Source organism: Rhipicephalus microplus, chromosome X (assembly GCF_043290135.1).
Source record: "Rhipicephalus microplus isolate Deutch F79 chromosome X, USDA_Rmic, whole genome shotgun sequence".
NCBI lineage: Eukaryota > Metazoa > Arthropoda > Arachnida > Ixodida > Ixodidae > Rhipicephalus > Rhipicephalus microplus.
Genome location: NC_134710.1, coordinates 176,172,332 through 176,195,451, shown reverse-complemented (window position 1 = coordinate 176,195,451; position 23,120 = coordinate 176,172,332). Strand labels below are relative to the sequence as shown.

General features: G+C 44.8%; 1 protein-coding gene and 1 long non-coding RNA gene across 8 annotated transcripts in view; one reads left to right on the top strand and one right to left on the bottom strand.

The window, feature by feature from the left end:
• LOC119177210 (uncharacterized) overlaps positions 1-23,120 on the bottom strand; it is a 183,129-nt gene that overhangs the window by 68,096 nt on the left and 91,913 nt on the right. The gene's annotated exons all lie outside the window — the stretch shown is intronic.
• The window catches only part of Pkn (serine/threonine-protein kinase N), a 186,581-nt gene that overhangs the window by 129,981 nt on the left and 33,480 nt on the right, over positions 1-23,120 (top strand). For all 7 annotated transcript variants that reach the window (XM_075878269.1, XM_037428622.2, XM_075878263.1 and 4 more), the window contains 4 exons: positions 1,376-1,555; positions 13,112-13,263; positions 20,148-20,367; positions 22,954-23,061. In XM_075878269.1, the coding sequence (XP_075734384.1) occupies positions 1,376-1,555; positions 13,112-13,263; positions 20,148-20,367; positions 22,954-23,061 (660 nt within the window). The remainder of the gene's footprint in view (positions 1-1,375; positions 1,556-13,111; positions 13,264-20,147; positions 20,368-22,953; positions 23,062-23,120) is intronic.

Here is a 23,120-nt window from a genome sequence, read left to right as displayed (position 1 = left end):
GGTAATTGCTTAATGCATATTGCGTAAAAAATGCTATAAGTACAGTAGACTCATGTTAAAGGGACATTAATGTCAAATAATAATTTACATCAGAGGGAAAGTTCAATGTATGACAACATCTAAAATCACAATATTATCAACAGCAGTGCCCTACTTGCCGAGAAATTAAGGTAAGTGCACAATAATATGTGCGCCGCAGTAGGACATTCTCAAAATGATCCCGATGACGTTTGACGAACCATCTTCAAATAATCACTTGTAATCGATCTAGCTGCACTAAAGAACCTTCCATGCATCAAGAGACTCAATGAAATGCTGCTTGTTCGTTTCTGTTTGGTTCATGGAAAAAAGAACCACTGGACGTTACTATGGGTAATGGCGCGAGTGGTTCAACAATTTAATTTTCGCATGTTTAAATTGGACAGGTTGTGCCATCTGGTGAGGGGCAGTTGAACCAAAACACGCCTTGCATCTCGGAGCCAATGACAAGAAATCGTTCTAAGGCCGTTGTTGCTACTGTGGCTCCCGCTGCTTTAGTTCCCTCTACTAATGTTGGTGACCGCACAGTAAAGTCGGGCTTTGTGAACTGCAACAGTGGCGTGAAACGGTCCGCTTCTTGTGGTGGGTAAATTGAAGTGCACTAATCCAACGCGGACCATTAAAACGTGAATTTATTTTAAGATAATCTCTTCCTTGGCACAAAAGTAACACTACAAGGTTTCTGGGTCACTATTTCAACCATCAGTGTCGGCTTAATAGTTGCCTTTAGTGTCCCTTTAAATAGAACCTGATGGGACCAGGAAAATGTGTTCTGTTCAACAGGAGTTGTAAGAAACCAATCATGCTAGAGGAAGTAGTTCTGTTTAAGCAGCAGTTCTATTCGGGAGATTTTCATTTACTTAGAATCTACTGTATAAATTAACTGCCATTGTCATTGCTCTCGAGGAACTGTCACTTATATGGCGAAGTTGAAAAGTCTTGAACTAGTCATACTAATAATATTGGTGCAAATGATCATCATAGGTGATAATAAAATGCTTATGATGCCCAAACAATGTACTTCTGCAAATTCTTCTGCTAGTTAATAAATGTGCACTCTAGTTTTGCACTTGCATGAAAAATTGAAGCATGAAATATTTTTATTCTGCATTGTTGTTTTAAACCCTTTTATAAGAGGTATGTTCTGGGCAGCATTTCTTGTCCTTTATACGAGATTTCTCTTATAACCTAGGTACCTCGCATGCATTTTCTTAACCCGTATTTTACTGTAGGCACACTCCTGTCTTTTGTAGCCATTGGTCTCTTATGAGGGGGTTTGACTGTATTCTCATGTGCATTAGAAAGAGGCTCTTAACCTCTTCATTTATACTTGCAGGTCATTTTGAGTAAGCACAAAGTATCAAGCCAATACTTTGCCATTAAAGCTCTGAAAAAGGGTGACATTGTGGCTCGAGACGAGCTCGAAAGCCTTATGGCGGAGAAACGAATTTTTGAGGTGGCAAACTCTGTTCAGCACCCATTCCTCGTCAACTTATTCGCCTGCTTCCAGACTGTGGTGAGTATCCTTTATTGGGAAACATTGAAACTTCTCGTAGCAATATTGTGCACTTTATGGTAAGGTTTTAAGGTAAACATATTTGACAGAAATCTGTCTGGCTGGATAAAGTTGTGGGAATAAATTTACTTTCCAGCCAACTGTAGATTTTGGTTTATTAGTTTAAAAAACTGGCCCTTTGTTCTGATATCTATTTGGTTTCTCCACCAGGGGGTGATTGTTCGGCCGGCTCTGAAGCTTGCGCTTTTTAGTGAGCGTCTCCCCTACCATTGTCATTCTCTCTGCCGCTCTTGTCAATACATTGTCTGCTTCAGTGGTTCTGGAGACCATGTAAATATGTAAATACATGCTAGGCAGGATCTCGGTTGACTGTTAAATGTTTCAAGGTGTCATGTGTATATATCATGATTCTAAGTTCATATCTGTATGGCATCTAACAAGTTATGACAAGCTATATAGGAAACTTGCTTCATGGAACATTTTATTTTTTTTTTCCTCTCAACAATAAAATCATTCTAAAATGACTAAGCGGGCCCAAATTTAATTAGTGGTCATTTTTTTACTTGATTTTAATGCTAAAGTCAGTTATTTTTCACAACCAGATGTGATTTTATTGGTACTTGTGAATTTGGATGCAGGTGTTTCTTTTTTTGTTATTATTTATTTATTCACATGGCAAAATATTGGAAGAAATGCACTCGAATCTTTTTATATAACAAATTATTATTTATAATGAAGTACATGAAGAATACCCTTATAATAGTGTTACTAATAATCTTTCTATAAGAAATTTCTAGATATAACGAAGTATTGTCATGGCAGATGTGACTTTGTTATAATGAGGTTTTAGTGTACCTCTATGTTAAGGACACCGCATACTATTGCTGCTAATGAATTTGGCTAAGGAATCTGGCTTCATGATTTGGATATTGCTCCATGAATGGCTTGGTTTTCCATTGATGACAGAACACTATTGGGGATGTCGTAAACGAGAAATATTGAGTTGTGTTAGTGGCCCAGCACTGTAGTTTACAAAGGAAAATTGAAGCAAGTACAGCGCATATGAATAGAGGAAAAATTATCTGTTTGCATTGGAAGCACTATTACTGGGAGCACGGGTTCAAATTTCTGGCGCATCGTAGGCTGCATCACTGGCCCACATAGGTTTTTTTTTTTTTCTCCAAAGGTCCCAAACAGGGTTTGTTCATTGCAAAGAAACAACCTCGAAGTGTAAATTACATGCTGGCAATTGTGGCATCAGAATATGAAATGGCTGCATTACGTTAGGACGGTCAATTTCAAGCAGAAGGTGGTGTGTCCTTTCTCAAAGCCATGCTTCGACTGGGGTGCTTCAATCACATGCACAATTATTTACTTTGCACTACACGGACTTCTTGCAAACTCGCCAGCCATGGCATTTGACTAAGAACTTCCTGTCCATACCTAAAATTGGCAATGGAGCTTTGTGAGAGGCCATCAGTTGGGCCCAACTTCTGCTGTCCTCTGATCCGTTAATGTTACTCCTATAATTTTTTTGTTCCATTGCACAATGCATGGTGCTGAACTTTTTCTCTAGTTGCTTTGTTATCCTCCATGGTTTAGCCCCATACATGTTAGGACTGGCAGTATACAGTGTCCATTCCTATCTATCATATGTCCTTATGTTGACATCAAGTGCAGAACCCTTTAAGTGTTTACAGAAAACCCTGGCAAAAGGTAATGTCATAAGTTGCAAATAGCTTTTTAAAGTGGTTCAGTAGATGCCTCATGAGGTTCTTTGTTGGTGACCATAACCATGAAATGCTTTTGTTTTGAAGATTCATATCTGGAATTTTTTGGGAAATGCACTCAAACTTGAATATATTTAACTATTCACTCCATCAAGCAGGTATGTCCCCTTAGAAATTGCATCTACAAGCATAACTCTGTTAGGAGTGTGCAAGTATTAAAAAATTTTCACTAACGAATCGATTAGCACTGTATTTGATTCTGTACTCGAACACAATAGTAAATGTTAGAAATATTTGAATAACCAAATATTTTTCTAATAGTTTTCGAATAATCGGCACCAATCGGAAAACCTTAAAACAACAAAACTTTCGTACAGCTAAAGCTTATTTTAGTAGTGATCTACTAAAATAAGCAGTGATCTACTTGTAGCTCAAGCTTTTACGGGGCTACTGACACTATATTGATTGCCGAATGTATGTATTTCTTCTGAAAGCTCCCTGTTACTCACTTTTTATGCTGAAGCTGTATGGAATTAATCAGCTTTAATCTTCATCTTGTAATAGGATAAGGTGGCGACTAAGACTTCTTGCAGCTTCATGACTAAGCAATTCAACTGTTGTATAAATTGCTCTTGCAGATGTAAATTTAAACATGGATTGTTGCATGCTTTCTGCGCACATGCCATGTTGTGAAGACAAGTTGATCTGTGGCATTGCATCTTCAGCTGTATCCACAGTTTTTGGTTGAAAACTGTTTCGTTCTTGTCTCCCAATTTTATTTGAAATCAGGCAACAAAGTCTCACATTCATAACATTTGTGAATGCTGCATTAGACCCTATTGTTACAAAATATTACGAAGCCTGTATTTCCTGCTGCATACAAGCTTACCTTAGTTTTCGTAATTGTTGTGCTATATTGAGTCAATTAAAACTAATTAGTGGTCTTTAATGAAGAGTTTCTGAATTTTTGTTTTAAAGAAAGGGCTGTGGTGTTCCAAAACCTTTTTAAAAAGGTCTACTTACTATTTGGGAACTATTTGAACAGTAGTCGATTACAGTGCAGTCCACTTATAACGATACCACATATAACGATATATCGGTTATAACGATGAGTCGACTTAACAGTCTCATTTTATGCATTGGGGCTATGGGGAAAAAAACCATATATAACGATATGTTATCCACCGCATATCGGATACAACGATGAAAAGTTTGCCGTGGACGGCATGTTTCATTCAGAATAATCGTAACATTTAGATTGATAAGTTCCTCTGAAACGAACTATGCCGAGACAAGACGAAAAGTTAGCGTAGGCGAGTACGTATCTGCCGCCACTGCAGCACTGCGCCGGCAGCGCGTCCCGGCCGTTCAAAAAGCCGAGGAGAGCATCGCGAGTTGGCGCGACGCGCTACAGATGGCGCCAGCTGTGTCACGTTTTGCGCCTCGCCGCGCGTCGACCGCGGAGAGGCTGAGAGAATTAAAAAAAAAAAAGCGAAAAGCAAAGCGCCGCGCTCCGCGGCTCCCCGCCTTCTACAACGGCAAGCCGGCAAGCTTGCCGTTGTAGCTTGCCGAACGAAAGCGGGAAAGAGAGAGAAAATAAAAAAAGCGAAAAGCAAAGCGGCGCGGTGGCATCGGGGCGGGGCCTCGTTGGCATTCTGGCTGTGTACCTCTGGCTGTGCTTTCTTCCTCCCACTGCTCCCACCCCGCCGTCGGTCAGTCTCTCTTCCTCAGCGAACCCGTGATGCGTTCTTCGGAGTAAGAAATAAAGTCTTGTTTTTGACATCCTACTATCTACAATATTTATTAATTGGTGAAAATAGCGAAATGAAGCCTGGAGCTACAAAAGGTACGTCCGGCGACGATTTTTTGGCGGCAGTCCAGATATAACGATCACCGGTTATAACGATCATATTGCTACGGAGAGGAAGAAAAGGAAGAGGTGCGACTGACAGGCGCGCGACTGGGCCAATCAGCCATTGTGTCTCTTGCCTGTAGTTTTTACTCTGCAAATACATCTCGCTCAGAAGCAACCAACCTCGTAACATATTGGTGAGAGGTGCTGGGTAACCATCAGGCAACGGAGCTCCGCAGCGGACGTCGCATCGCCCTTCCAGCCATGGCCAATGCTCAGCCCTCCGCGTCAACGTCAGCGTCTCCGACGAACATGGCGTCGCAACCGTACGTTTTCACGCCTCTCAAGGATCCCGGTACATTCTGCGGAACCGATGGCGTCGACGTTGACGATTGGCTGGCCATGTTTGAACGAGTGAGTGTGCCGAACAGATGGGATCCCACACTTCAGTTGGCTAATGTGCTGTTCTATTTGAGAGGCACGGCCAAGGTGTGGTATGAGAACAATGAAGAAGAACTCACAAGCTGGGACCAATGCAAAGCAAAGATGCGGGAGGTGTTTGGCAAAACCGCCAGTCGGAAGATCGCCGCCAAAAAGGAATTGGCCTGCCGTGCCCAATCCCCTACGGAGTCATACCTCGCTTACATTCAAGACGTGCTGGCCCTCTGCCGAAAGGCCGAAAGCGACATGACAGAAGGTGACAAGGTGGGACATGTTCTGAAAGGGATTGCCGACGACGCGTTCAATCTCCTGATGTGCAAGGGCTGTTCCACCGTAGACGCGATCATCAAAGAGTGTCGTCAGTTCGAGCAAGTGAAAAGTCGCCGCATTCTACAAACATTCGCTCGACTCCCAAACACCGCTGCAACATCTACTTGCGAGGACCAGTCAACACCACAACGTGCATCGCCGCCGGGAGACCTTACACGCATTGTTCGTCGTGAACTGGAAGCTATGGCGCCCTCGGCGTTCTATTCGCGCAGTACCGATGCCACTCCTGTTACTGTTCCTCTTGTTCAAGCCATCGTGCGCCGGGAGCTTGAAAACATCGGAGTGCATTCCGTGTGCCATGTCACCGCGCCTAGAGTCAGCGAACGCCCTTTCGTGATGCCCTTCTCCGACCGACGGTCTTCTCCACGTACTCGCAACCCGGCTGAGTGGCGAACTGCAGATGACCGCCCTATATGTTTCAACTGCCACCGCGTTGGACATATTGCCCGTTACTGCCGCAACACATGGTCCTCGGCACATCGCGCAACGACCAATATGACCCGTTTCGACGATACCGCCCGCACCTTTCCACCTGCCGAAGAGCCCAATGCCATTGACCATTCTCGGAACACTTGGTACAGCCGCTCGCCTTCACCACGTGGGCACCAGTCTCGATCGCCGCAAACACGTCGCCCATCGTCCCGTTCGCCGCAGCCACGGCGCTTCTCGTCCCCCGTGGCTTCCGGCCGCGTTGTCTCGGAAAACTGAGAAATGCAGCCCCCGGAGGTGGTGCTGCATTGACGACTTCCGCAGCAAATCCTCTTTCCGTTCCCACCAGACGAAGTGTAATAGACGTTAAAGTAGACGGCGAACCTGTACAAGCACTTGTCGACACCGGCGCAAGCATTTCGGTCATGAGTTCAAGCCTACGCACACGTTTAAAGAAAGTTCTGACACCAGCGGCTGCACAAATGCTCCGTGTGGCCGATGGCGGCACGCCGATGGTTCTCGGTCTGTGCACTGCCCGCTTACGTATAAAGGACCACACTACTTCTGTCATTTTAGCCGTGATTGACCACTGCCCTTATGACATTATCCTAGGCCTGGACTTCTTGTCGAATCATTCTGCTCTGATCGATTGTGCTACAGGCGTTCTTCAGCTAGAGTTGCCTCAGATAGTCGCTGACCCCCCCACTGCCCCGCCGCGCCTGTGCTCTCTTCAGGATGTGCGGCTGTCAGCTCAGGCAGCCACCTTCGTCGTTTTGACCGCACAGCCCCAAGTTCCCGATGGTCAATATGTCCTCCTTCCTCTCGCCGACGTCCTCTTGAGCCGCAACATTGCCATTCCCCATACGCTTGTGACTGTTACTGACAATTGTACCTCGCTTCCACTTCTCAATTTCAGCTTGTGCCCTCAAGTGCTTCCTCGTGGCATGTTCTTGGCCAGCGTATCTAATGCTGACGAATTCGAAATAGCAGCGCTCACCACCGAGATTGATTTACTTCAGTCTCCAGTAGCGAACAGCACCTGTTCTCGGCCAGATCGTTTCTCGAAGATGATTGCACCCGACCTCAACCCTGCGCAAGCCAATGACATCCATCGCCTTCTCGCGTCATATACCGACATTTTTTCTTTCGACGACAGACCTCTAGGGCAAACATCCACTGTTCAGCACCGTATAAATACTGGTGACGCCAGTCCTATTCGCCGACGCCCCTATCGTGTCTCCCCCACTGAGCGTAGAGTTATCCAAGCAGAAGTGGACAAAATGCTCAACAAAGGTGTCATAGAACCATCAAGTAGTCCTTGGGCCTCCCCTGTCGTCCTTGTGAAGAAAAAAGATGGTACCTGGCGCTTCTGCGTTGACTATCGCCACCTAAACAAGATCACACGAAAAGACGTGTACCCGCTACCACGCATCGATGACGCGTTGGACTGCCTACACGGGGCTACATACTTCTCGTCTATAGATCTCCGGTCCGGCTACTGGCAGATTTCTGTCGATGAAATGGACCGCGAGAAGACGGCCTTCATTACACCAGATGGTTTATACCAGTTTAAGGTCATGCCTTTTGGACTATGTAACGCCCCTGCCACATTCGAACGAATGATGGACTCTCTCCTGCGTGGTTACAAGTGGTCTACTTGTCTTTGTTACCTAGACGATGTGATAGTCTTTTCATCTACTTTCGATAGCCACCTGACCCGTCTCGCTGCAATTCTCGCAGTCTTCAGAACAGCTGGGCTACAACTCAATTCCAAGAAGTGTCACTTTGGTCACCGTCAGATTGCCATTCTGGGCCATATTGTAAACGCCGATGGTGTCCAACCAGATCCCGAAAAGATCCGCGTCGTCCGTAGCTTTCCAGTGCCCCGTTCTACATCCGACGTCCGTAGCTTCGTCGGCTTATGTTCCTACTTTCGCCGTTTTGTGAAAAACTTCGCTGACGTTGCCCGGCCACTGACAGATTTGCTGAAGAAGGATACCACATTCTCATGGGGCCCTGAGCAGGCTCAAGCGTTCGCCGCTCTCATCGGCTACCTAACTACGCCCCCCATACTTGCCCACTTTAATCCTTCTGCTGCCACAGAGGTTCGCACCGACGCCAGTGGCCACGGTATCGGCGCAGTTCTCGCTCAGCGGCACCACGGTAGACAGTGCGTGATAGCTTACGCCAGTCGCCTGCTTTCTCCCCAGGAGATGAATTATTCCATCACCGAGAGAGAGTGTCTAGCTTTAGTTTGGGCCGTCGCCAAGTTTCGGCCATATTTATATGGTCGCACTTTCACTGTCGTTACGGACCACCACGCCCTCTGTTGGCTGACTTCTCTGAAGGACCCGACTGGACGTCTGGCTCGCTGGGCTCTGAGGCTTCAGGAATTTTCGTTTAGCGTCAGCTACAAGTCTGGCCGTTTGCACAAGGACGCAGACTGTCTTTCTCGATATCCGGTAGATCCTCCTGATCCCGTTGCGCCTGACCTGGAGAGCAGAGTAATGGCGTTTACAGACGTCAGCGATATGCGCATCGAACAACGACGGGATGAGTCATTGCGCACTATCATCGACGCCATCCAGTCTGACAGCCATGACGCTGAATCCCGTATGTTCGTGCTGCATGACGGCATCCTCTACCGCCGCAACGTCACCACTGAAGGCCCTGAGCTTCTGCTTGTCATCCCTCGTCATCTACGGCCTGCCATACTTCAACAACTTCACGACGCACCAACAGCGGGACACCTCGGCATTTCCCGCACATACGACCGCGTGCGACGTCGATTTTTCTGGCCTGGATTGTACCGCAGCGTACGTCGATATGTCGCCACTTGCGACCTCTGCCAGCGCCGGAAAAGACCTTCTTTGCTGCCAGCTGGATATCTTCACCCAATTGAAGTCCCCTCTGAACCATTTCATCGCGTGGGACTCGACCTTCTTGGCCCTTTTCCGACGACGACACTAGGAAATAAATGGATTGCCGTCGCCACAGATTATGCGACCCGTTACGCGATAACAAAGGCCATGCCAACCAGTTGCGCCACTGACGTCGCGGATTTTCTTCTTCATGACGTCATCTTACACCATGGTGCACCCCGACAGCTGCTTACGGACCGCGGCCGCTCTTTCCTGTCCAAAGTTGTCGATGACCTCCTTCGATCGTGTGCTACAGCCCATAAGCTATCTACCGCCTACCACCCACAAACTAATGGCCTAACTGAACGTCTCAACCGCACGCTCACAGAGATGCTTTCGATGTACGTCTCCGATGATCATCGAGACTGGGATACAACGTTGGCCTATGTGACCTTCGCATATAACTCCTCTCGACATGACACTGCGGGATTCTCGCCTTTTTATCTTTTATATGGTCGCGACCCCATATTGCCATTTGAAACCACCTTGCCTCTCGTGCCATCTCCTTCCGAGTACGCGCGCGAAGCCATTGATCGGGCTCACATGGCTCGTCAAGTTGCCCAGTCTCGCCTCACCAGGTCACAGGATATGCAAAAAGCCCGCTACGACCACCGGCATCGAAATATAACGTTTGCCCCAGGTGACCACGTGCTCCTCTGGTCACCGTGTCGCCGTGTAGGTCTCTCCGAAAAACTTTTGTCCCGATACGCCGGACCCTACCTAGTCTTACGTCAAGTTAGCGACGTAACCTACGAGATAGCGCCATTGCACTCCAATACGTCACCAAGTTCGTCACTAGTTGACATTGTCCATGTTTCGCGCTTGAAACCCTACTTCTGTCGCACTTCTCCGGACTCTCGCCGAGACGGCGCTCCAACGCCCGGGGGTCCTGCTACGGAGAGGAAGAAAAGGAAGAGGTGCGACTGACAGGCGCGCGACTGGGCCAATCAGCCATTGTGTCTCTTGCCTGTAGTTTTTACTCTGCAAATACATCTCGCTCAGAAGCAACCAACCTCGTAACAATATTTTTAGGTTTTCTCGATATCGTTATAAGTGGACTGCACTTACTATTAGAATTCGAATCTGTATCAGCACTTTTTTTATTCGTATTCGATTCAGTTCCGAAAAATTCATTGTTCGCGTGCCCCTAAACACTATATGATACACACTTCCATTCATATCTATATTCAAGATTCTGTAAAATTTTAAGCTAGTGCCTTCCAGTTTCACAGCTGATTTCAAATTTCTTTTTATGCCATTCCAAGCAGGAGTTTTTGCCTCTTGTATGAAGTGTTCCCATAGGTCGGCGAATTCACTCAGGAGTAAACTTTCTGAGACCTTGGACTTCTCGTAGATTGTACTGTAAGTTTTAGTAAGTAATATTTGGTGAGTTTGAGTCCTAGTGAGTCTGGTTGAGAAAAATTTTAGTGGGTCCGAGTCTCGGCAAGTGTGTGCTCCAAGGAGCGCTGAGGTCAGATCTGACTGGGTACGTGCAGACAGCGACAACAGCCAATTCTTCACTGTAGAGACGGGTGCGCACATCATGTCGTGTCGAGCAGCTTCGGAAACGTGACTGGGCACTCTCTTCATCAAATGTGTTTTTGGCTTTGCGCTCTTTGGTTGATATGTAAACTTTTTCCCACTCTCAGCTTCTCTCCCATGCATTTTGGTTGACATGCTTTTTTTTTTCTGCTCTGTGTACTGTTAGATATTGGCATCAGTAATGTCTTTCTCTACAAGCAATGCATTAAATGCTCTGTGAGCAAGAAAATGGGTAAATAGGGGTTGCATCAGAAACAAAAGGGGATCATGTATCTACGTACGAGAATGAAGTGCGGAAGCTTCTCAGGTTTTTTTTTTTTATTTTCTTTGTCTCGGAAGTCTACGCTGTTGCTGGTATACATGCACATGTCATCTTAATCCCTTCGAACAGACAGAACCATATAGCCATCGATCATTGTCGAGTAAACCACAGCTGCACTTTCCAAACACGGCGCACATGCCACCTGCCACTGCCTTGCACAGTGCATTGCGGTCCAACGCGAGCTATGTGGAGTGCATGAAATAAAAACTTGCTTTATCTCTGTGCCAGCCACACGGAGCATGCCGAATAATGCTTGGACGCCAGACTATAAGTTCTCCATGCCATGCGTAGTCCCGCATGCATGCTACGCAGGACTTTATCTAGACCTTTAGTCGTTATTTAACTTTTGGTAATGCAAATCATGGTGCTCTACTGTTTATATGATGTATAGTAAAAGCTCGTTAATTCGAAGTCGCTGGGGTTGTGAGAAATCTTTGAATTAAGTGGGTTTTCAAATTAATGGAACATATGGAAAGTGGGATGCAAGGAACTTGAAATTATTTGAAGAAATCGAGGCTGGTCGTTTCCTGTTCCAGCAAGTTTGCGGCAGTAACGGTCGTTTTCCAGCAATGGTTACGCCTGCATGAAGCAAGACATCTTCACTGCAATACAGTGGTGACAAGCGGGTAGCATGATGCGCACTCCTTGCTGCGTCAGCGCGTCATGATGCGACCATTGGCCTATTCTTTCTGCTAAAATAAAGAATTGAGTAAAGGCCAGTCTAACGAAATTCGTGAAGTGTTTTAGCTGAAAAAAATAGTCATTGAAGCTGTTAAACTCAGTTTTCGAAGTAGGCATAATAAGCAAAAACTCTGCCAGCACTGCAAATGCGCAAATTGCTGGAGCACCCGCCAATCGAAGGAGCGCATATATCGAGAATTTCGCAAAACTGTCCTTTATTATTTTCTTTAGGTTCCTAGAAAGAATACGTAAGTCGTGACGTGCTGACATTGTGAGAAGCAGGCAATATGCTGCCCAAGCGTCACCACTGTAATGCAGCGAAGCACATCTTGTTTTTCAAAGGTGCTTATTTTAGTTGATCACGGGACAGGTTTTTTTTTTTTTTTTTTGTGCTGGGAGTAGCGCGGCTGGTGTGCTTCAGCTTCCACTCATTAGTATTGCTAAGCCGCATTGCCTTGTGACTCTTAAAAGACATCATTTAGTGAGTTTGTGGCACTAAATGAAATCTGCAGCTAGCACATGACACCTAAAGTTTTCGAACTAACCGGACTGGTGCTGACCGTTGCTTCAAATTATCTACACAGGCTTGCTTGCTAAGTAGGGGACTGTGTAAATATATTGAATTAAGTGGGATTTCAAAGTAACTTAGTTCGAATTAGGGAAGTTCTACTAACAAGCATACTATAAATGCAAGACATGATTTACTGAGCACAGCCACCGCACCTTAAACATGTAGGCACTGCTCTGTTCCCACCTGCATGAACTGTTAATTAAGGATTGGTTCATTATTGATGATAATTTATATTTTGTTAAATTATCTATCATGTATTGAAATATCTTTAGTAACACTATTTGCAGCCGTATATGTATGTTTTATGTAGTACAATGGAGTTATCAATATCTTGTTAATTTATCAATAGTTCTTTGTCTTTCATCACTTTCCACTCAGGCAACTAGACTTATGGGAACCGCATATAAGCCTATGTTATTTTTGTTTGCTAAAGATTGTGGTATATAGGAAACATTGTAGGGTTAATAAATAGTACTTGTTAAGAAGGCAAAGCTTAATTTTTTCATTGATAAGCCTGTGTGCATAGATTTAAGTGCACGTCAGAGAACCCTAGGTGGTCGAAATTTCTGGAGCCCTCTACTGCGGTGTCTCTCATATTTATATGGTTGTTTTGGGACGTTGAACTCCTACAGATATTGTTAATTTTTTTCATTCATACAGATCATGGTTTTTGTATTCACATTTAATCGATGGTACTTCTGTATGAGCATTCAAATGTAACATTTTTTCGGTTGCAGAATCATGTGTGCTTTGTGATGGAGTATGCCTGTGGCGGGGACCTGATGATGCACATCCATAATGACATTTTCCCAGAGCCTCGAGCTGCCTTTTATGCTGCCTGTGTCGTTCTGGGGCTTCAATTTCTTCATGAAAATCGCATCATCTACAGGCAAGAATATTTTTATAGACCCTGCCTTGCTTTTTTCATTTCTTCAAATCATTCAGTAAGAGGGCTTGCCCAGGGCTCTCCAACACTTTGAAAGCACTTGTTTGTTTTTTGTTTTTCTTGGTAATTTTAGCATAGGTAAAAGCACTCAATATCAAATGATTTAGTATCGCGCAATAAGGTCGCTACAGCACTGCAGACTGCTTCAAAGTGTAGTGGCGCTCGCTAGGACTATTGCGAACAGGAATGATGGGTAATCGTGTAGGCCTCTACGATTGGATAAATTCAACATAGGTGATCGCGTTTTGGCATCTAAACTGAAAATACTATTGGGTATTGTTCTTCTGTCCTGTGCTTTTTCATTAAACCTCGGAATAGGTGATGTTACATTGAAAAAAAATCACTACAACTGCAAAGCCCAACAAAGGCACTGATGGCCATTTTTTGTTTCTGGCTTTTCGCTTCCACAGGTCAGGTGTCATATGAAAGGCTGCTCTCTCTTTCCTCCCCTTATGTATGTTTGCAAACTGTTTTGTTTCACATATGTAGAATGCTTTCATTTATTTTTGTAGCTGTGCAATTCCTTCGTTAAATTGATGCCTGAACCTTCAGCTGCATGTCAACTGGGAAAAGTTTCTATGGGTTGAGAGCATGAAAAACAAGCTTGCACGCATTCTCAAGCAGCTGCATGTCAACGAAGCTTGCCAAGACAGTGGCCCTTGAAACAGCACACAGTCAAGGTGCACCCAGAAGTGACCTTAAAGGGACTCTCCAACACTAAATAACCCCCAATTTTTTACTTGTGGGTTGGTTGCATAGATTGAGCGGACAGATTAATGCAGCAATAACGGCAGCGATAATAGCCAGTCTAAAATTACTCTATTTAGAAAATTCAAAATACAAGAAAAAAATGCTTACCCTCAACTAGATTTTCTCGGGGTCACCTGACCACATTTCACTCACCTCGACTCTCCCTGTGACTGTGGAAGAGTGAAATGGCCCGATGAAATAAGCTGAAAGCACCTATGTAGAGGAAGCTCACACACAATTTTTGCTTGTGCTTTCCAACGGATTGTTGCTGCCATGGTGATTGTAATAAGCGTGGTGCCTAACACCTGTTCTGCCACCCGCTACAGTGGTCTAGTGGCTAAAGTACTCGGCTGCTGACCCGCAGGTCACGGGATTAAATCCTGGCCACGGCGGCTGCATTTCCAATGGAGGAAAAAATGCTTGGGGCCCGTGTGCTTTGATTTAGGGGCACGTTAAAGAACCCTAGGTGGTCTAAATTTCCGGAACCATCCATTACGGTGTCTCTCATAATCATGTGGTGGTTTTGGGACGTTAAACCCCAACAAATAATTCGACACCTGAATACTGTTTTGAAGCGAGGTATTTCCTGCTCACTCTTTTCTCATTCTGAGAAGGAAAATGATGAAATGACCAGGGTGGTGAAGCATTGTTGACCCTCCAAGGGTTGTTCAGTGAGCTGTCCGACAAACTTCAAGGGTGCAGCGTCATCAATTCAACGAAGGGGATTACTTGCACTGATTCAACAACAATCAAGAGCCTCCTACATGTGCAGGAAGAGGCAGCTTGTGAAAGCACAGAAGCAAAACAAGGGAAGAGAGAGAAGCCTTTCATATTGACATGCAATCCACACAAGCAACAAAATCAAGAGGTGAAATGGTTGCCAGCACTTCTGTCATACTTTGTAGTCGTGAGGATCTTTCTTGCTGTTACTGCGTTTGTTTTGGGTTTAATGAAAAAGAACTGAAGAAAAACAAAACACATTAGTCATCTCACTTTCATGCTGTGACACAATCGCTTACATTTATTCAATCATAGGCTTGCCCCATCTACTATCATTTTCTCCCACTATAGTTCTGGCAAGTGCTATTATATATTGTATTTACTCGCATAATTTGGGCATTTCTTTTTTTGTGTGTGTGATTCTGAGGCTTTGAAAAGGGTTTGTGCAAATTACGTGGGAATTTCGCGAACGCATATGAAATAATGTGCAATAGTCCTAACGCTCAAAGTATATACATTAAAGAAAATGAAATAAATTGGAGCACGAACAGTGTACTTGTTTATTTATCAGAATTAGCACGTACTTTAACTAGTCAGATCCGGTCACACGCAGTCTAGTCAGAATCACTGATCCAGAGGTCTGACTTGGAATCATCATCGCGACCGCTGGCACCACACTCTCAAAGCTAATCGCCCTCGGTTCTGTCCAGCGGGTTTGAATATCCCGACAATGCTGGAAGAAACTAGGTCCCATGGCACGGCGATACCGGAGGACCTAAGCATTAGCACATAATTGAAAAAGTCCTTTTTCAATGGCAGAGAACTTTTATCAGCAAGCATGCACTTTCCTAAATTTATTCCGTATCAATCGCACCGATCGTCACACGTTGGAGAACTCCACCCTGAAGTGCTTCGTGGAGGCATGGTTCTTTTTTTTTTTTTTTTCGGCAAACTTCACAACAGCAACCTTGAATTGTGCAGTGTATATAATTACTGTAGCCCATCGCAAGAGGACAGTAAAAACGCGAAGGACGGATGACGAAACCTAAACTTCCGAAGTCAACCAAGCATCCATCGCAGTGCGCACGCAGAGAATGAAGGAAACAGTTGGCGGAACAGGCCCTCACACGTCTCTTGTGCCGAAAATTGTCTGTGCCGTGATGTGAGCGTGCATTCACACGGTGGTAGAGATGGATAGATAAAGGGGGATAAACGCTCAAGCAGTTCTGGTGGCTCATTAAGAGGTTTGAGGGTTCGTGCACAGTATTTTAGGGACCCTAGTTCTGGAGAAGTCTTTGGAAAAAGTGACTTCGCACTCACAGCCCATTTGACTGCACTTGCCTGATCGGCGAGGCGCGCGACCGTCCAAAGAATCCAAAGGTCCACGGTCTTTTCGTGCGCACGGGGCAAGCAGGCGGAGCCGGGTGGGGGAGTTGCAAATTATGTGACTAAATATATCTATCTTATTTTTCATAAAGCTCACAAAATATTAGGGGTGCACAAATTATGCGATGGCGCAAGTTATGCTAGTAAATACGGTATGCTGATGGGGTCAGCAGGAATGCAGACTTTATTGCGGGATTAAAATGCTAAATTATTTGATATCGGCTCTTAGACATTTGCTCAAGTTATCCCCAGCAGAATACTTCGCCGCGGAATACTTCAAACGACAAGCTACTGGCGCTTGGTCTTCATAACACAATTGAAGAATTATCCGAGGCCCAGTTACTAGCGCAAAAAAATCGCCTTCTCCAGACCCTAGCGGGCAGAGCAGACCTAACAAAACTAGGGTGCGATACTTTATTACAAACACACGAAGAAACTAAAGAAGTACCAAGCGAACTTAGAGAATGGTACACCGTATTGCCAATACCAAGCAACATGGATCCTACTTTTCATGCTGGAAGAAGAAAGACAAGGGCTGACTACATTGACAAAATGACAAGATTTTTGAACTTGGCCAGATTTACTGATGCCGTGCCTTATCAGACCAATGCAAAGAGATGTGTGTGTGTAGTCACCGACCATAGAGGGAAAATTACAGCCTGCGCTTCAATAGATCAGGCGTCGACAACACAAGCAGAAGAGCTTGCCATAGCACTCGCAATAAAAGAGGAATGGACACAAAACGCTCCATTAACAAATCATTACAGATTCGCAAAAGGCTTGCAGAAACTATCTAAAGGGCAAAATTGGAGCACAGGCGCTCCGTATATTGGTCAAGACTGGATGGGACCCCACAGTAAAATACGTACAGGCTGTGACTTGGGCACCGGGGCACGAGGGCCTGACAGGGAACCTGCGCGCAGACGAGGCGGCTCGAGGCTTCACAAATCACCGAGCCACTGAAGACAATGCAAGTGATGACCTTACACCCCTGGACCTTTGTTTCGCAACGATTTTAAAGTACTACAGGGAAAATAGGCAGCTGTATCCACGTCCTCATAGCAAGCTCAGCGCTGCAGAGGCAACAGCGCTAAGAATACAGACTAACACTTACATAAACCTGCACACTCTTCACCTGATCTACCCCACGGCGTACAGAGATATATGCCCGTGGTGTAGAGCCACCCCATCACTCTTTCACATCACGTGGGCGTGTGCAGAGCACGACGAAGAACACAACATCACTGGCACGTGGGAGGAATGGGAGGCGCTGCTGTCTAGCCCAGCCCTAGTGGATCAGCTGTGACTGATCCACAGAGCTGAACGGATGGCTCGCGCTAGTGGGGCCCTGGAATAGGGGCACCACCCCACTGGACAGACTTCGCTCTTCACCCTTTATATTCCTCGGGGCACTCGAGTTCAAGCCTGTCTGGATTACGTACATAATTAAGTTTTCTACTACTACTACTACTACTACTACTACAAATAAGTATGTTCTTTAAGAGTGCTGTAGGATCTAAGTAGTTTTCTACTACTACTACTACTACTACTACAAATAAGTATGTTCTTTAAGAGTGCTGTAGGATCCCCCTTTAAAGCCATCCTAACTGAATGGCTTAACGAATGGAACTTCCTGCAGAATAAATTTCACCTTCTATGAGGGCGCATTGTTTGCCATCTTTTTTTCCTGATTGCTAGTGTAGGGGCAAGCTCCTGTTTTAATTAACTTGTAACATTACATGCAAATGAATTTTTTATTTAGGAGTCTAAAAACTGGGTGTGACTATCATTAGATTATGGACTAGGGATGTTCATATAAAAAGGTGGAAAAAATGACAGTGTGGGATAAAATGAAGACTTCAATCAAAGTAGAGCTAAAGCTGCTTAAAACTAACCTCTATACAATGAATGTGTTGATATTGGGAATATTTTTTTATTCCTCGTCATCAGTGTGTAGAAGCACATGTATTTGCAAAGTCTATGAAATAACGAGGCAGTAGAAGAACCCTTAATGTTTATTGATTATCAGTGATTATCAATTCTATGCATTTCATCACTTTACCAGTTAATGTTTGTAATGCTTTTTCTGCTCTAATTGCTTGTTTTAATTCATATGGTGGTGTAAGATGTAAAGGAGCCCGTCGGGGGGGGGGGGGGGGGGGTCGCTTAGTTTAGGCTGCTTATGCAATGCCTACTTCGCATTTTGATAAATCATCTTGTACCAACCAATAAGAGTACTGTGCCGGTTGTTCAAAGCATTCTTCGGAGGGCCCAGGCTATGTCCAGGCTTGAAGCTTTGACCTCGGGCTTCAAGCCTGCTGGCTCAGGCATGCCTATTGAAGGTTCTAATTGCGGCCTTTGAGCACACATAGGCATTAAATATTGCATGGTTGTGCAAGGCATTATGTTCTAAGCTGAAGTGATAAAGTAAAACCTTGTTAATATGTACCTACTTTGAATATATACTAATGGTTCAAATCTAGCTGTGACGAATCTCCGGCCAAGTCTCATAGAGCCTAATGCATCCAGTGACCGCTTAAGCTGCAATGGTTCATCCTATACATCTACACATACCCATTGGTGCATACCCTGTGTACCATAACATTTTAATGCCGTGAAAGCTTACTACTGCACAGCTGCATTTGCTGAAGCCAGAGCGTGCATGAGAAAGTTTTCGTGAAGCACACAAGCCTCGCATGTCAGATCTTAAGCACAGCAAACAGTTCTACCAGCTTTTGTAATTCTAATAGAGATACTGCTACTTCGTTTGGCTCTCACTGTCAATTGTCACATTTTTCTTCCAGCTCCTGTCTTTAAGGCGTGTTAGACTGTAGACCCAAGAGATTTTTATAAAAGTAGTAGTATGACCTGTCTTTATTAATTTGATTGCATAGGTAACTAATACTAAGGAATCTCTAGATACAGTGCTGCATTCATTCAGTGCAGAGTGCGGTGTCGCTAAAGTTGGGTTATAAAGTTTTAGTGCCAGGGACCTTCAGCCGCCCTCGCATATGCACGCTGTTGCATTCCTTTCTATTTCCAGCTGCTTCAGTGGAGGAGTATTGTGAAATAGTTTCAAGAGCCCTCAAGAGTGAGATGGATGTCTGCTACATGCAATGTCTTGTAACAGCTTCATTGCTTTTTATATTCTACATCTTAATTATGTTTTCTTGTTAAAGTTGCAATATGAACAATGTGCATATAATCTACTTTTACCTGCTCTCAATACATAACCCTGAGACTCTTCAAAAAACTGGTGCAATTGTTGTTTCTGATGTGAAATATAGACAAAGACATCATAAAGAGTGCCCTGGTAAAAGGAAGATGCCAAGGAAATGTGACAAGAAGGCAACATAAGTGCTGTTCATAAAAAGTAACAGAGTGGATTCCAAATGAAGGCAAGCATGTGAGGGGGAAGCAGAAAGTTGGGTGGGCAAATGAGATTAAAAAGTTTGCAAGGATAATATGATTGCAGAAAGCATGCAACTGGGTTGATTGGATAAACATGGGACAGGCCTTTGCCCAGTAATGGGCATAGTAAGGCTGATGACGATATAATAAAATATGGTAGGTAGCTCTATCTGTGAGCAGATACATATGAGCTAGCGAAATAAATTGCAAAAAGGAGTACATAGGCATGCTGGAACCTGAAGATGAGTCATAACTGTGAGAAATTCCTAAGTTTAGTGGGCCATATATGAATGTTTCTTTTATTTGAGTGTCCTTAAACTACTACAGCTGATTAGCAGGAATTTTCTTGGGATTTTATTTTCAAATCAAATTATTTGAACACTTCTCTTTTTGGTTGTTCAAGCATTCGTGGATCTCATTGCTAAACAGGGGTTGTTAATAATAAATCAAAGTATATTATAGGTCTTACCTTTTTAGCCTACGAATGGATTTCACGGTTTTGACCCAGCAAGGCCTGTGTGTATGTGTGTGTGTTTTTAATGCTTTCTTTCTCCTTCTAGGGATCTCAAGCTGGACAACTTATTGCTTGATGCTGAGGGTTATGTGAAGATAGCAGATTTTGGCCTGTGCAAAGAAGGCATGGGCTATGGAGATCGAACGGGCACTTTCTGTGGCACACCCGAGTTCTTGGCACCTGAGGTGTTGACAGAAACTTCATACACTCGAGCTGTTGACTGGTGGGGCCTTGGTGTCCTAGTCTTTGAAATGCTGGTGGGCGAGGTGAGCCCAAAGTTCTTAACCTATAGGTTCGAGCACTGCCACATAGTGCTGCTAAATTGATTTAAACCACAGGCTCTCACACATGGTCTTAATGAACATTTTGTTCCTGTTGTATTGTGCAGTGAGATGTCCCCTGTTTATTCAGGTAATTTGCTCTCCCATGAAATTCGCTCACGGATTTTTCAGGTTCTTGGATATTTCGGACTTCACAAGGTTCCCATTGCACTTATGCATCCTGTAAGGGTGCTGACCCCCCCCCCCCCCCCCCCCCCCCCTGTAAAGTTGTCTGCGCCGCGTGGTGCACGTGTTTCGCCCCAAGGCTTTATTTCTGTGGTGACCACCGCCGGGCGGTAGATGGCGTTGTGTTCACTTTGAGTACCACTGTTGGTAGAGTGGTAGCGCCGGCGGGGCCCCTGGCGGAAGGCAGGCCTTAGTGGTGGGCAAGAGTTGAGCGAGCCTCTTGTGCGCGTGGCCGCTGCCGCGAACGGTTGTCTGTAGCGTGGGTCCCCGGTGCTCGGCGCCGCGGGCTTCGCGCCGGGGTCCCGCGTGGAAAGTCAGGCGGTGGCGACGCCGCCTTGGGTATGTGTTAGTGTGTTGGGTGTGTTAGTGTGTGTTTAGTGTGTCATTGCGTTATGTTGTTTGTATGGTAGCGTGTTAGTTGAAATTGGTGTATCATTCGGCGGACGATATCGTCGTCTAAATTAGTTAATAAATGTATGTATGTTGTGTGCTTTGTACCGACTGCGACTGCTGTGTCCGTTCACTCCTAGAGCGTGGCGTGGCGATGCGCTCGTTCGCCTCGCTGAGACCCCACAATCCGTGCAACCAATATTTCGGAGAAATTTATGTTCCAAAGTTCAATTTTCCGGACTAAATCATCTGTTTTGAACTATGCCGCTCGATTTTGAAAGCTGCCATGTTGAATATTTTGTTGGTTTGGTTGAGTTTGGCTTGCAGTGGCTGAATGTGTAGCCTTCAAGACAGGAAGCACACACAATCTTCCAGTCTCGGGGACCATGTCTGATCTTTCTTGGCTAGCAAAATGGCAAAACTTTTCTTTGTCAATCAGCCTTATCATCATCATTAATACGCTGCTAAGTTGTTTTTATTTTCTGGGCATTTGATTTTCTGGTCATTGAGCACATGGTCTTGTTAGTGGTGTTCAAAGTTAGTTTGAGCCTTCGTGCTCGGCTACTGACCCGGGGCACGCTGTTTTCGCAAAAGGGGCCTGTGGCAGAGACCAAAGTGACTTTTGTGGGCCCGGCAACTAGCGCTTTCGTTTCAGTGAAAGCCGAAGGCGCACAATTCTCCCACCAAAGGATAAGCGCGCGCACACAGGCGTCCATCCATGGGGCAAAGTACATGTGAAAAACAAGTACGCGTCGGCGCATCGCTTCAGAAGTCACAAGTTTCAGAAGTCAAAGAAAAAAGGAAAGGCTATAAAAATGGTCACACTGCATTTAAATGTTCACTGGCTTTCATAATTGCATCATTTCATATGGTGCGTAGCAAAAATGGAAAGCACTGCATCAAATACAGTGCACATCAAGTTGGCCAAAAATGTGTACCCGCTAGTTCCAAATGGCGCCCTTAGTGTTGTCGATGCGAGCATGAGAGCAGCACCAAAAACTAATGATTGATTGATATGTATGGTTTTTAACGTCGCAAAAACCACCATATGATTATGAGAGATGCCGTAGTGGAGGGCTTCGGAAATTTCGAGCACCTGGGGTTCTTTAATGTGCACCCAAATCCGAGCACACGGGCCTACAACATTTCCGCCTCCATAGGAAATGCAGCCGCTGCAGCCGAGATTCAATCTCCCCCGACCTGCAGGTCAGCAGCCGAGTACCTTAGCCCCTAGACCACCGCGGCAGGGCCACCGAAAACTAAGTGTATCAGATGTAATGCATTGTCAATCTAAGCAAACCACTGCCCGTGGGCTTGCAGTCTAGGCTGAAAAAGTTGAGATCTGTTGTGCCTCTGCCATCTTCAAAGGTGTACCGGGAAAACCTGCAGATTGTTGCGGAAGTGCAGGTGTTTTGGGAGTTCAGACACTATAGATACATGTGTGTAGTGTAGCATATGGGGGCCATATCTACCTGTCAGTAGAGTGCACATGCTTTGTGGTGTGGAGGCCAGTGTACCCGTTTTATTACATACAATCCTATTTGAAGTGAAAAAATTCAGATGCGTGCAATTTTTTCAAGTACGTGGAAATAGTTTGATGGACAAAATTAGATACATCCTTATATCTAGCAACGTTTGCCTGTTATTGTTTCCTGGACTCAATGCCAGAAAATATAAAAGAACTTTATGGGTTTTCTTTCTTCATGTTTGCATTGCTGCTACATTATTTTTATGACAGTCAAGTTTCGCAGCGTATACCAACTAGGCCAAGGAGTTATTCTTAAATTAGTTTACAATGGCACTAAATTGTAAAAAAACTTTAATTGGGGATTTTTTTGTTGTTGTTGGGGGGGGGCGCACTCATTTATTGCTTACATTGCTGCTTGTGGTCAATGTTCTGCACCATGACTGTTTTTTGTCATGGTTGTCATTTTTTTCTCATTTTTTTTTCTCTAGAGTCCTTTTCCTGGTGATGATGAAGAAGAAGTGTTTGATAGCATTGTGCACGATGAAGTTCGATATCCACGCTTCCTCTCTATAGAGGCTGTTGCCATTATGCGGAGAGTGAGTATGGGTTCATTTGCCATTTTAATTGTATTGTCAATTCAGGGCACTGTCTGCAT